Source organism: Rana temporaria, chromosome 4 (genome assembly GCF_905171775.1).
Source record: "Rana temporaria chromosome 4, aRanTem1.1, whole genome shotgun sequence".
Classification (NCBI taxonomy): Eukaryota; Metazoa; Chordata; class Amphibia; order Anura; family Ranidae; genus Rana; species Rana temporaria.
In genome coordinates, this window is record NC_053492.1 from 200,600,670 (window position 1) to 200,615,386 (window position 14,717).

Below are 14,717 nucleotides of genomic sequence, written 5' to 3' on the forward strand. Positions count from 1 at the left end.
GTACTGAACTGGCTATGTGGTACAAGTTAAAACAATCCCCCGTATTCTTCATATGTCTGGGCTATGGGGTAGAATGGAAAAACAATATTTCAGTCCTATTTGGTGTCAGGGTAAGGTGAAAATGAAACAGATTCAATACTTCACATGCAAGAAGTCTAGTATAACCAGATGTATGGATACTATAAAGTTCCAGATAAAAGTGATGATCAAGCCAAGAAAACAGGAAGCTCCATAAAGGTGGCAAAGAATCATTCAAAGGTACAAAACAAAATATAGTGTCTAATAATTTTCACTTTTGTGCAAAGAAAAATTATGATTTTATGAAGTTTTTAGAACAGATAGCCACATCCCTCCCCACCCACAAATGGAGCCAGACCATACCTCGGCGCTCCCACAACTGGAGCCAGACCAGCCCTCAGTGCACTGAAAACTAGAGCCTAACCGGCCCTCATTGCACCCTCAACTGGAACCAGACCAACCCCCAGTGCACTGAAACCTAGAGCCTAACCTGCCCTCATTGCACCCTCAACTGGAGCCAGACCAGCCCTCAGTGCTCCTACAACTAAAGCCAGACCAGCCCTCAGTGCACCCACAACTGGAGCCAGAATAGCACTCAGTGCATCCAAAACTGGAGCCAGACCAGCCCTCAGTGCATCCAAAACACCTATACCAGCTATAATTGTATTGTTTTATTGAACTTTGCAAGCAGCACTCCTGTGATGTGCACTTGTAATTAACTGTAATTGACTGTAATTAAGTGTATACTATTGTAATTAGAGTAATTAAAGTTGTGATTAGAGGCCATTCCAGTCTGTATCCTGCTAAGTGCAGCCAGGAAAATGTAGAGCTTGGCTCCAGCTTTCCATATACCTCTACCCGAAAAAGAAACACGTTCAGATAGAAACTTTGAGGCCTCGTACAGACGAGGGGTTATCCACTGGAAACGGTCCGCCGAACCGTTTCCAGCGGACATTCCTCGTCCGGATTTTCATCCGATGGCTTGTACACACCATCAGATCAAAATCCGCACGGAAAACATCCGCGGTCACATGTCGCGCCGTCGCCGTGACGATGACGCGGCGACATGCGCGACGCTGGAAGGTAAATACTTCCACGCATGCGTCGAATCATTACGACGCATGCGAGGGATGGGAGCGGACGGACTGATCCAGTGAGTCTGTACAGACGACCGGATCAGTCCGCTGGACTGGATTCCAGTGGATAGATTTTGTAGCATGCTACAAAATTTGTATCCGCTGGTAATCCATCGGCTGAATTTTTATCCGCCGAAAATTGTCCGCTCGGGCCTACACACGACCGGATCTATCCGCTGGAACTGATCCGCGGATAAATCCCAGCGGATAGATCTGGTCGTGTGTACGGGGCCTAAGGGTTCCATTGATTACTTGTTTTTTAAACAGAAGCAGTCAGACCCAGTAAAATGTCACCAAGGAACAGTTATTTTACAACCAGGGACACAATTTTGAGAAAATGTACTTAATGGTAGAAAGAAATCTTCCCTTCATTTATGACTAAGCAGCTGTAAATTAGTGAAATTCACACATGTTTTGTGTGCCTACTAAATGATAATCAAGTGAGTTTATGTCAAACATATTTACAATCTCACATTTGGCTTCCTAGGTAATTCTTACACTGGAAGTAAAATTCTACATTCACCAAACACTAAACTAATTGGTATAAATATGTTTATACAATGCGTGTGTAGAAATTTTGAACTGTAAACCAACTGGCAGCGCTATATAAATCCTGTATAATAATAATAATTGCAATTCCTAAACAAGGGTGGACATGGAACATGAGTTAATTTTTTTAACATATAAACTCACACCATAAAAATACTATTGACATGTACAATGCCCAACAACAAGCTAGATCAACCAGTGAAGGACCTTCTACATTACATAGACAAACTGAAAAACATATAACTAAACTTGGATGATTAAATAGGTTTGAAGTAGTCATTTGCAACCAGAGCAGCCAAAGATCAAAAGCCATGTATAATTATGTAGTGTTACTTTGGTAAAAAAAAGTTACACTGCTGAAGCACCTGTTAATCTGCGACTTATTATGTGAGCTAATTGGCACAGGACCTGCCTAAAACCTGTAAAGTGAAATAAAATTCTCTGTCATTTTCTGTCATTATTTAAATGTTTTTCTAGTACACCCATTTCTCCCCTGCTATTCTATTTTATTTTTTCATCTGTTTTTTATTTGTTCCAGCAACATAATTTTAGTGTTGTGATAAATGAAGCATGTAGCAAGAAAAGCATGTACTTCATATCACAAGTTGTCACAATTGTTTAAAATTGGAAAAAAAATATTATTTGCCTTTAAAATGCATATAAAATATTTTTTGGACATGACAGCCCTGGTGCTTGTTGATTTGCTTGGTGCATCTACATAAGAACTTGAAGGGCATCCGCATGCCCGTGTGAGCTCCAAGTCATGACTTTACATTTTTCATCATTCTTGGAAGCGAAGACACTGGGATTGATTTTTTATTTTTTTTTACAAATGAAAGAACTTTATTAATCATCTGTATGTCAGTAGTATAAACATAGTCAGTATAACAAGAAAGCAAAGCCGTACATGCATATAAGACAAGTGTAGACATTTCAATATAGGAGAGCAGTCAACACGTACCTAACAGAGCACTTAACTAAAGTCAAATGCATTACAGATTTTAGGAGATAGGACTAAGCCAGAATATTGGATTTGCATATAAACAGACAAGGCGATCCCTAGTGGGAAGCAGGAGGGGGACACAGTGAAGGAGAAAATGAAAAATTAAGGGGAGAGGGGCAGAAGGGGGGGGGGGGGGGCAAGAAGAAAAGGGAAAATTAAGGGATGGGGGGGGGGTAAGGGGGCAGAGGGACCGGAGGAGAAGAAGGAAAACAAAGGAGAAATAATATACGGTACATAGACTGGATGTAACACAGGTGGAATGTAGTATCTATAGTTGGGAGTCTATCCAGGGGGACCAGAGCTTGTCAAATTTACTAAGACAGTTCCTGTTAACATACATACTTTTTTACAAAGGTAAGACAGAGTTTTCCACCATGCAGAAACAGTGGGTGGTAATGTGGCCTTCCATTTAAGTAGAACCTCTCTACGTGCATAATATGTGACATATATTAGAAACAACTTTGTATGACTTCTCAGAGTGGGGTCATCAAAAACATTTAACAGTAAAGCCCTGGGGTCTAAACCGAGGGTTGACTCTGCTAATTGACTGAGATCATCCAGGACCTGTAGAGAGGGACAGGACCAGACCATATGAATAAAGGGCACCTCCAACATCCCACAACGTGGACGCGACAAGGGAGTGTCAGGATAAATCACTGGGATTGTTTTACTAAATATGGAGAGTGCAAAATCTGGTGCAGCTGTGCATGGTAGCCAATTAGCTTCTACCCAAGGATAACTTGTCACAGATTTGTGGAAGTGTTGAATTGTAAGTCTGCTAACTTGCTGCACATTTTCTTTGGCAAGTTGTACACTTGCAGAGCACTTGAAGCACAAGTTCTAGTTGACACTTTTTCCATTTGTAGCATGACAGCATGACATTTGCATGTCAAGTCTCTAGCAAGAGTAAAGTTGCAGTGGTGAGTCTACAGCAAGAGCTCTGCAAGTCTACAGCATGGAAATTCAGCCACAGTGACCCCTGTGGTGGGATGACTTTTGAATGGCATAACTGAACCAGAACTTGCACAGCAGACTTGCAGAATGTTTGCAAAGAATGTTAATCTGGAGGCATGCAATGCAGATTTGCTGCAATTGTGCAACAAACTTGTGAAGCCTAGCAAGTTATTTTGAAACTTGCAGCACAATTGCTTGGTTTCTGGCTCTGGGTAACTTCAGGTTGTTCAAGTAAGCTTAAAAAAAAACTGAAAGCTGATTGGTTCCTATGCAAAGCTCAACCAGATTTGCACTCTCTAGATTTAGTAAAAAAAACTTCTTAGCTCACGCGCAGAAGTGAACGCATACATAAGCAGCGCTTATGCGGATATGAAGATGGTGTTCAAACCACACACGTGAAGTATCGCCGCGATCGTCAGAGCAATAATTCTTTCCCTAGACCTTCTCTGTAACTCAAAACATGCAACCTGTAGATTTTTTTAAACATCGCCTATGGATATTTTTAAGGGTAAAAGTTTGACGCCATTCCATGAGCGGATGCAATTTTGAAGCGTGACATGTTGGTTATCAATTTACTCGGCGTAACATTATCTTTCACAATATAAAAAAAATTGTGCCAACTTTACTGTTCTCCTATTTTTAATAAAAAAAAAGTGAATTTCTTCCAAAAAAAGTCCGCTTGTAAGACCGCTGCGCAAATACGGTGTGACAAAAAGTATTGCAATGACCGCCATTTTATTCTGTTTGGTGGTTCTAAGTAATTTTCTAGCAAAAAAAAATTGTTTTTAACTTGTAAACACCAAGTCTGAAAAACAGGCTCGGTCCTTAAGTGGTTAAAGTATACTTTTTTACACACAAAAGTGCTACTAAAGTATTTTGCAGTATACCACTTTTGCAAACCTTCAATCTGAAATATTCCTTGCTGTATTTTGTATTGGCTAATGTGTGGCTAATTATTTGATATTGGCTAATTATGTAATATAAACAGATAAAAAATAGCCTCTTTTAGTGTACAAACAACACCAATGAATAGTTATGGGAAGAATAGCATGATACTTTGTCACTGGTACAATTTTGCAGGTTTATCCTTCCAATTTGTGCAAAGTCATACAGAAGAATTTTATACTGCAACTACCAATCAACTACTTAAAGTGTAACTAAAATTGTAGTTTAGGGTCAAGTGTGAAGATATTACAACCCCTGTTATTTGTGTATTGCTGTCTGTATCCCTGCTGAGAGGATTCATCTTCTCTACTTTGCAAGGACAGAGAGTGTTGGGGGGAAAAAAATATAGCTGTCATCTGAACTAAAGGTGAGGGGAAATCTTCCAATGGGGCATCTGCCATTGGTAACAATTATTGTAGAGGGGATTTCCTCTCACTATGAAGATATTTCCTCTTACTTCCTGTAGAGTATCCAGGGCAAGAAGTGAAGAGAAATCTGTTAAAGAGATATAGCAGTTAATTAAAATATTTGTACTACCAATTAGGGATGAGCTTCGTATTCGAGTCAAACTCACGTTTGACTCGAACATCGTATGTTCAATCGTTTGTCGAATTACGAAAGTTTTGGGCCGTTCGCGCCAAATTCGAGTGGCGTGTCATGGCGCATAATTCACTGCGGCATCGCAGTGCATTGCTGGCTGATGATTGGCCAAGCATGCACTATGACCCGCATGCTTGGCCAATCACAGCGTGCAAAAAACGGAGAGCCATAATTGGCCAAAGCCAATCAGCATAGAAAATATCATAAACAATAGTAAGTAAGGACAATAAAACATGTGTAAAGGGAAAAATATGTTATTGTATCGTGTTCAATATCAACATAAAAAAAAAAAAACAGTTAGAGCAACATATTGAGGCATAACATGAAGAAATACAAGACCCTCACATTTCAGGTGGGAAGATTATATGTATACCTCATGTATTACTACATCCAAACTTATTCTAGAAATCTGTTATGTTGTGAAGAAGTTAGAGTCATATTCTGTATCAGGAGTAAGCGTTTAATGGATTCTGGAGGGTACAATTATAAATAGAGGGGAAGGTGTTAGGATAAAGTAGGGGAAGCAGAAAGATTAGGAACAGGGATCGCTTCACCATGGTCATGAGGTGGTGTTGCCTAGGTCACCCTCTGCCCAGGAGATGAAGTCCAACTAGTAGCAGAACATGGACCATGAAGTCCAAGTGGGAGAAAACCGTTCTTCCTTATTAGCTTCCTCAGCCAACAGATGTTAAAGATCCCTAATACAGTCTACTTCAGTAGCACACTCCCCGAGGGAAGGTACCGTCTCCAGTACCGTAGAATCACTATTCTGTCCGCGGCCAAAAAGTGACGCAGTACATCTTTTTTAATGGACTTGAACGTTCCCGGGAGCATGGATAACAGAGCAACCTCAGGTGTAGGAGAGAGAGGTCGCCATCAGTTTGCAGTATAGTTGGAAGATCTGTTGCCAGAATTTCTGTATGGGAGGGAAATCCCACCAAACGTGGAGCATGGTACCCCTGGAGCTTAGGCATCGCCAGCGGGTATCAGGAGTTGTTGAGTTAAAATAATGTATAGTCAAAGGGCATCTATAACATCTCACCCTAGCAATAACTTAACATTAACCCTAGCCCTGTGTTTACGAGGTGATATGATTGCCATGACATGACTGCTAACTAAAGGGCAAGTCTTTTTTCCTAATGTCACTGAGCAGTAAAAAATTTAAGGCCAAGTTGAATTATATTTGGGTGAATGTCCATTGCTGTTTTTGTGGTGAAATCATCCACTAATTTCCAGAAATAAAGATTCTTCGAGTTCTTCAAGCTAAAAATTAAATTTCTCAAAATAGCAAATTGGTTAACAATTGTAAATATTGGTTAGGTCTTTTTTTATTATTATTATTATTATTATTATTATTATTATTATTATAATACAGGATTTATATAGCATCAACAGTTGGCATGGCGCTTTACAACACGGGGGCAGAAAGTACAGTTACAATACAATTCAATACAGGAGGATTCAGAGGGCCCTCATTTAATTTAAGTCTGTATTAGAAAGTCACTGACTCCTAAAAAAAATACCTTAAAGCTAGCTGGACCAAATATTAAAAATGTTTTATTATTATGAAGGCATTGGGTGTTTTTTGTTTATATAGGTATTCACTACAGGCTAAACGATGATTGAATGGTATTGATTTCTCCATATTGTCACGTTTGCCCCTTGATAATAAATAACATGAAAAAATATAAGCAAAATTCAATGTATGAAATAATTAAAACTATTGTTACTCAATATTATTGATTTATAATGCACAGCAACACTGATTTATCCCTGAACAGATGTCATACTGTGAAGGGAAAGTGATGCTATCAGCATCTTGCAGCGGCATGCTATTCCATCCGATTTGCGTTTAGTTGGACCATCATTTATTTTTCAACAGGACAATGACCCCAAACACACCTCCAGGCTGTGTAAGGGCTATTTGACCAAGAAGAAGAGTGATGGGGTGCTGCGCCAGGTGACTACCTCTTGAAGCTTATCAAAGCAAAAGGTGGCTACTTTGAAGAACCTAGAATATGAAATATATTTTCAGTTGTTTCACACTTTTTTGTTATGTATAATTCCACATGTGTTAATTCATAGTTTTGATGCCTTCAGTGTGAATCTACAATTTTCATAGTCATGAAAATAAAGAAAACTCTTTGAATGAGAAGGTGTGTCCAAACTTTTGGTCTGTACTGTATATATGTGTGTGTACAATATATATTTATTTATATAAATATGCATATGACTGAAGTATTGTCCCAGTCTTTGTAAACCATTGTTAATATAGTCCTGGGTTTTCATATTTGTACTATGCTGGCTAGGGCTAAATATTTTTTCCTTTAATGGTATCCCTGTTTTGAACAGTGTGTTTTGACTTTTACAAGACTGTGTACTACTTCCTCATCTTGCCTAATTGTGATGGATGTGTGCTGTGTTCCATATTTTCTATTGTTTTCCTTTTCTGGGGATGCTTACTTCATATGTTATTATTGATTGTGTTGATAACTTCCTGCATAGGCTATTTTATTTTCCATATATGGAGGCATGTATGCCAATTTACCACTAATTTACTCAGGTAATTGGACCTGAGAATTGCAAAGGTCTTGCCACCAAAGTGCCCAAAATATATATCAACTCATTAAATGATTTGCACCCCTAATCTCTACTAGAGTGGAATTTCAGTCAAGCTGCGTAAACCCATGAATTAATTACTGACCTAGGTGTGTGTATGTGTGTATATATATATATATATATATATATATATATATATATACAAAAAATAAATACAAAAGATATTATACAAAAAAATACAAAAAAAAATATCCCAGTTACTATTTGTATTTTGTTTATTACAGCTAAAGTGGAAGCGCCTCCTGCTCAGAATATTCCATGAAAACTTTTCAGAGGATGAGGAAGTTGTTGTGTTGGCCACAGATTATATGCAGAAGGTATCTGATATGATACAAGCTACACCAGCAAGGTAAGCTGTGTGTTGTTGTGTTGGCTAGTAAGGAAGGGTTTGGGTTATTTTTTGCTGTCTATGTCATGCTGGGGAGATTTCCTTTAACTTTCCTGCTTTGTAGACACCAGGGAAAGTGAGATGAGGGCAATATCCATCTTGGACAGAATTTTTTACCCCATTGGTATATTTCCCCTCATCTTTGGTCGCATTATACAGTCCAGATCAAAAGTTTAAGACCACTTGAAAAATGGCAAAAAATCATATTTTACATTGTTGGATCTTAACAAGGTTCCAAGTAGAGCTTCAACATGCCACAAGAAGAAATGAGAGTGAGACAAAACATTTTTTGAGCATTCAATTGAATGAAAACAACCAATAAACTGAAACAGGCTGTTTTTCAGCTGATCAAAAGTTTAGGACCACACCTCCAAAAAAAACGAAACCCCCCAAAACAGAAATGAACTCAGTAATGAGTAGCTCCGCTGTTATTGTTGATCACTTCAAAAATTTGTTTCGGCATGCTTGATGCAAGCCTTTCCATGAGGTTAGTGGGAACATTTCTCCAAGTGGTGAAGACAGCCGCACGAAGGCCATCTACTGTCTGGAACTGTTGTCCATTTTTGTAAACTTCCCTTGCCATCCATCCCCAAAGATTCTCAATTGGATTTAGATCAGGGGAACACGCAGGATGGGCCAAAAGAGTGATGTTATTCTCCTGGTAGAAGTCCCTTGTCCTGCGGGCATTGTGTACTGTAGCGTTGTCCTGTTGAAAAACCCAGTCGTTACCACACAGACGAGGGCCCTCAGTCATGAGGAATGCTCTCTGCAACATCTGGACATAGCCAGCGGCCTTTTGACGCCCCTGCACTTCCTGGAGCTCCATTGTTCCACTGAAGGAAAAAGCACCCCAGACCATTATGGCGCCCCCTCCACTGTGGCGCGTAGAAAACATCTCAGGTGGGATCTGCTTGTCATGCCAGTAACGTTGGAAACCATCAGGACCATCAAGGTTACATTTTTTCTCATCAGAGAATAAAACTTTCTTCCATCTTTGAATGTCCCATGTTTGGTGCTCTCTTGCAAAGTCCAAACGAACAGTTCTGTGGCGTTCAAGGAGACAAGATTTTTGAAGACGTTTTTTGTTTTTGAAGCCCTTCAGTCTCAGATGCCGTCTGATGGTTATGGGGCTGCAGTCAGCACCAGTAATGGCCTTAATTTGGGTCGAGGATCGTCCAGTATCTTGATGAGAGACCCTGCTTATGCAGTTCAGCAACCCGACCACGTTCAAAAAGGGAGACTTTTTTTGTCTTTGCCATCACAACGTGAGACTACCTGACAGAAAGTGACAATGAATCCACATCTTTGCACAGATTTGGCCTTTTAAAGGCATGTGGTCCTAAACTTTTAATCAGCTGAAAAACAGCCTGTTTCAGTTTATTCGTTATTTTCAATTAATTGAATGCTCAAAAAATGTTTTGTCTCACACTCATTTCTTCTTGTTGCATGTTGAAGCTCTACTTGGAACCTTGTTAAGATCCAACAATGTAAAATATATTTTTTTTGCCATTTTTCAAGTGGTCTTAAACTTTTGATCAGGACTGTATCTCTAATGCCTTGTACTCGCGAATTTTGATCGTGTGTATGCTCCATCGCACTTTTTATGTCAGAATTCCGGCCAAGAAAATATTAAGAACAGGATCTCAATTTTCGTGACAGGAAAAATTCCTGTTGCGAATCTCGTTGGTCTATATGCAATTACGACACGCAAAAAAACGTGCATGCTCAGAATCTAGCAGAAGACCCGAACTGCCTATTTAACTTCATTGATCTCGGCTCGTCGCACGTGTTGTACGTCACAGCGTTCTTGACAGTCGGAATTTCAGCCAAGATTAGTGTAACGGTGTGTATGCAAGGCAAATTTCAGCCGTTTTCCTGCTGAAATTCCTTGTCGGAAATTGCGATCGTGTGTACGAGGCATTCAATTTTAGTTTTTCCATGGCTTTTGGTTTCATTAACAGTGGGCACCAGAACAAAATAGAGGGATGAATATACAAAGTGGGGACACAGGCAGCAATAACAACTTGGCAGAGGGTCTAAACCTTTTCCACGCTGTCCACATATTAAAAAAAACGTTGTCTTTACATACACTTTAGTATGCCAGTTGTACAGTAGAAACCATCTGTCTACCAAAAAATAAATGTATTGTTTTCTATCGGTTACTGTACTTTTAATGTCATAAATGCTTCTCTGCTGCTTTACTAAAAGTGGATAGTGAAAGTTTTTTTTTTTTACAATTTTATTTTCTCATAAAATCGTACAATACAATTTTTTATTATTATTTGAAATGTATTTAAGAGCCCTGTTTGGGGGGTGATATATCAGGGTTCCAAACAGACCCCTAATGTCTTACTTTTAAGACAGAGAAAAGGACTGAGGATAGATTCCCTAGTCTCTTTCTCTGCAGTCTCAACTGCAAGTGGCCGGGGATTTGGATTTTACCACCCCCCCATCCTGGCACCCTAAGGTGGTTGATGAAGCAGCCTTATGCTGGCACTGGCCCTGTAATGTACGTCTCCCCCCCATCCACACACACACAGTGGTGTTCTTTACCCCCCTACCCATAGCAGTGTCCTCTGCCCCTTTCAAATAATCCCCCCTCCCCACAGTAGTGCCCTCTGCTGTCCCTCTGTTCCGCCATTCCCAAAGCAATGTCCTCTGCCTCATTCACATCATACCCCCTTCCCCACAATAGTGCCCTCTGTCGCCCCCCCCCCCCCACCAGCAATGTTCTCTGCCCCTTTACATCACTGCCCCACACATACAGCAGTGTCTTTGTCAGCAGAGCAGTGGATGTGAATGTTTGTGTCAGTAGAGCAGTGGATTTATTCTCCTACCTATGCAGACGTATACAGATCAGAAGCGGGAGGCAGAACAGCTCTGTATGGAAGCAGGACCCGGAGATGCCGGAGTTAACTTTCCATATTAACAAGCTGGTGATGTGTTGCTAGGACTGTCTTGTGTCCTAGCAACCAATCATCTTCCGGTTAACTTGAAAAGTTAACTTGGCCAGCTCCCACCCTCCATCCTGAGCTGTGCTGCCTTCTGCTCTCCGCTATGCTGTGAGGAAGGATGACTGTGGCGGAAGAGGCTGGGAGGAAGACTGGTGATGAAGTGCAGGGGTTGGCAAGACAGAGAACTGTTCGCAATCTACCCATTACCCACTCGCAGTTGACAGGTAGATCGCGCTCACTGAGCTGCCGTCCCTCAATATAGTTTTTTTAAGACATGATCTGTTTTCAGCCTTTTGCTTTTACATACAGGATATAGTGGGGGCATGAGGTTAAAGATTGCTATGAGTTAAGTCCAAGGAGGTGCATACCACTTCATAGACTTATCTATTAAATTTACAGTTTACATATTCAAGACTGGGTAATTTAAGGGCGGTTTACACCAGAATCTCGGTCTGTATTCCTGTGTGATTTCTGCACTCTCGTCTGCAGTGCAATTTTTGGCTGCAGATCACATTGGAGCACAAAAAAGTAGCGCATGCACTACTTTTAAAAAATGCACTACACCAAATTGCATTGTGCTGTTGTACCATGCGATCTGGTGCCCACAAATGCACTGCGTTTGCAATCTACATTTGGGGTGCTGCAACAATGTATTGGCACCCACAGCAGATCTCAAAGCATTTTGAACGCGGTGCTGGAATAGTGCTTGGCACACGCCTTTCCTGAACCATGTTGTGGTGTGAACTGGCCCTAAATAAATTACTACATCGAAACATCATTTATTTAAACAATGGTCTGCCTTCCACCTGCAGAAGACTTAACAGTGCACTCAAAAAAAGCATGAAACACAGCTCAAAACCTATGCATCTCTTAGGCCCTACAGATACCTGGGTGCCGTTTGAAAGCGATTGCCTCTGCTTGCCATCAATCAGTTATGATAAGAATGATATATAACATCAAATACACAACACACATAGTGACCAGCAGGTACTCCCTCTTCCGAATCACCACTTGCCACCACTCCTTACCCACCCCCTTCGAGCACTGTCCCTTGGTTCCACCCCCCTACCCAACTCCCAGTAACGCCATTTTTAGAAAATGCAGAACCAAGTATAATTTTGTAGAATTTGTATGGAATAGATTAATGGAAAAAAAAATATCCCCAGCAGCAATAGCTCCCCAGCAACAATAGATCTCCCAGCAGCCAGCATCAATTGACCTGACCCTTCCCTGAACACTAGATCCCTCCAGAAACAAAAGACCCCCTCCAGGTGCCAGAGCTGGTTTCCCTGTGTTCCCACTGAAAACAATGCCCTGGTGACCACCCTGCCCATTTCATGTTTTAGTAAAGAACTTTTGGATCAGACAACAGGGTGTGGTTTCTTCTTATCATAATTGATTGCTAGAAACAGAATAAACAAAATACAGTTGTATATGTCAATGGCAGGTCACTGAACAGAACAAAATACTAATATTGCTCCAGCTTAAAGTCCAACTCCAGGCACAACAAAAAAAATATTGTTGCAAAGGGACCCCCTGTGCTGCAAGGTATCAAAGGTAAGTCATCTCTGTTCTTCTACACCAAATATATAACAAGTATTTAACCCTTGCAATGTGGGGAGGCCCCAGTACAATGGTAGTTTTTTTCTAATTCCTGGAGTTGGGCTTCAAGTCAGTCCATCCAAATAATCTTGCTAATCGTGTTTTTTGATGTTTTATATTACAGCACTTATTTTGCATTAATGTGGAATTGTTGTTATTGTGTTGCCGATGTGCAGTAATAGTACCAGTATTCTTGTGTTTTCTTTAACGACCATTGAGGGACGCAAGAATATTGTAATTTTGTAGACATTCAGAGTTACACTGCCACCTACAGTAGACTGTGACAGTGACAAGCAAAACATTAAACCAGTTCTTGAAGTCCTAGGAGTTGGACACCGTTTCTATAGCTTTGGTGAAAGTCTAGCAACACATTTTTTGCAAGCCTTTTATTTTTATTTTAATCCAGATATTCTAATACACTGCAGATATTTTTTTCTTCAGTAACTGCAATAAAAAATGCTGCTTTAGTCTCTACACATACAGCAGCTATACTGATCAGCATATCTTTAGCAGTAGTTTTGAAGCTCATACCTGGAACCGGCTGTAACTGAGATCTGCATTATGGCACTTGCCAGACCTTTGTTTGATGTATTAGCTGCAAAAAGTCCCAATAGTTATTTGTTGGGTTCTAGACAGGGTGGGAATTATCCCTTTCTTCCATCTATTTTTTAATGGGTTGATTTTCTTGGCTACTGGTTCTCATGCCGCGTACACACGATAATTTTTCGACATCAAAAAACGTAATTTAAAATGATCGTGTGTGGGCTACACATCATTTTTCAGGTTCTGAAAAACGACAAAAAAAATATTTGAACATGCTGCATTTTTAAACGTCGTTTTAAACGATGTCGTTTTTCGGGTTGTAAAAAATGATCGTGTGTGTGCTAAAACGACATAAAAAGCCTGCGCATGCTCAGAAGCAAGTTATGAGATGGGAGCGCTCGTTCTGGTAAAACTACCGTTCATAATGGAGTAAGCACATTCATCACGCTGTAACAGACAGAAAAGCGCAAATCGTCTTTTACTAACACGGAATCAGTTAAAGCAGCCCAAAGGCGAATGGAACTTCCCCTTTATAGTGCCGTCGTACGTGTTGTACGTCACCGCGCTTTGCTAGAGCATTTTTTAAAAACGATGGTGTGTAGGCAACGTCGTTTTAATGATGAAGTTGGGAAAACTTTGTTTTTTGGAAATGCTGAAAAACAACGTTTTTTCTTCATGCTGAAAAAATTATCGTGTGTACGCGGCATAAGGAGCAGGCAGTGTCCCAATGAATGGGGGATCCCTCTGTTGATCTTAGGCCCCTTTCACACGGACGGATAGAATTGTGCTTTTAGCTGCGGATTTTCTAGTTGTCTACCGCAGCTAAAAACACACAATGCTTTCCTATGGCCCCATTCACACACAGCGTTTAGCTGTGATTTTGTTACATGCGGTTTGGTGCGAATAGAAAAAATTGAATTAAATGTGTCCAGGAGCAATTTAGCGCAGCTATATGCACATAACGTAAGCGCAGTCTTTTGTGTCAACTGCGGATAGCAGCGTAAGAAAAAAAAAGAACAACAGGAAGCACATCATAATCAAAAAAAATAAAAAGGGTTGCTATGGGAATGACTACCGCAGCTAAACGCGGCCGCATGTAACCGCATGTAAACGAAGGTAATCGCAATGTACAAATGCAGCTAATCGCAGAGCCTGGAGCCCTGAATTTCACAGAACGTTTACATGCTTTTAACTGCGGCAAAACAGACGTCCGTGTGAAAGGCGCCTTATATTTTAACCCCTGCTGGACATCATTTGCGAGTTTCAAGTTCTTTACCTCCTGTATCTCGGGGGGGGGGGGGGGGGGCATTCCCTACACTGGGCAATGTTGGGTGTGTTATTCATGACCACACTGTTTTTCTCCCTGGAGTCAGGGTTTTGGCTCAAAGATCATTGCATCTGAGGTT

The 14,717-nt window shown here is 40.5% G+C and overlaps 1 protein-coding gene across 1 annotated transcript in view; it reads left to right on the forward strand.

The window, feature by feature from the left end:
* Positions 1-14,717, forward strand: part of ECEL1 (endothelin converting enzyme like 1) — a 153,504-nt gene that overhangs the window by 79,324 nt on the left and 59,463 nt on the right. Inside the window, exon 6 of the mRNA XM_040349682.1 lies at positions 8,049-8,173. Within this exon, the coding sequence (XP_040205616.1) occupies positions 8,049-8,173 (125 nt within the window). The remainder of the gene's footprint in view (positions 1-8,048; positions 8,174-14,717) is intronic.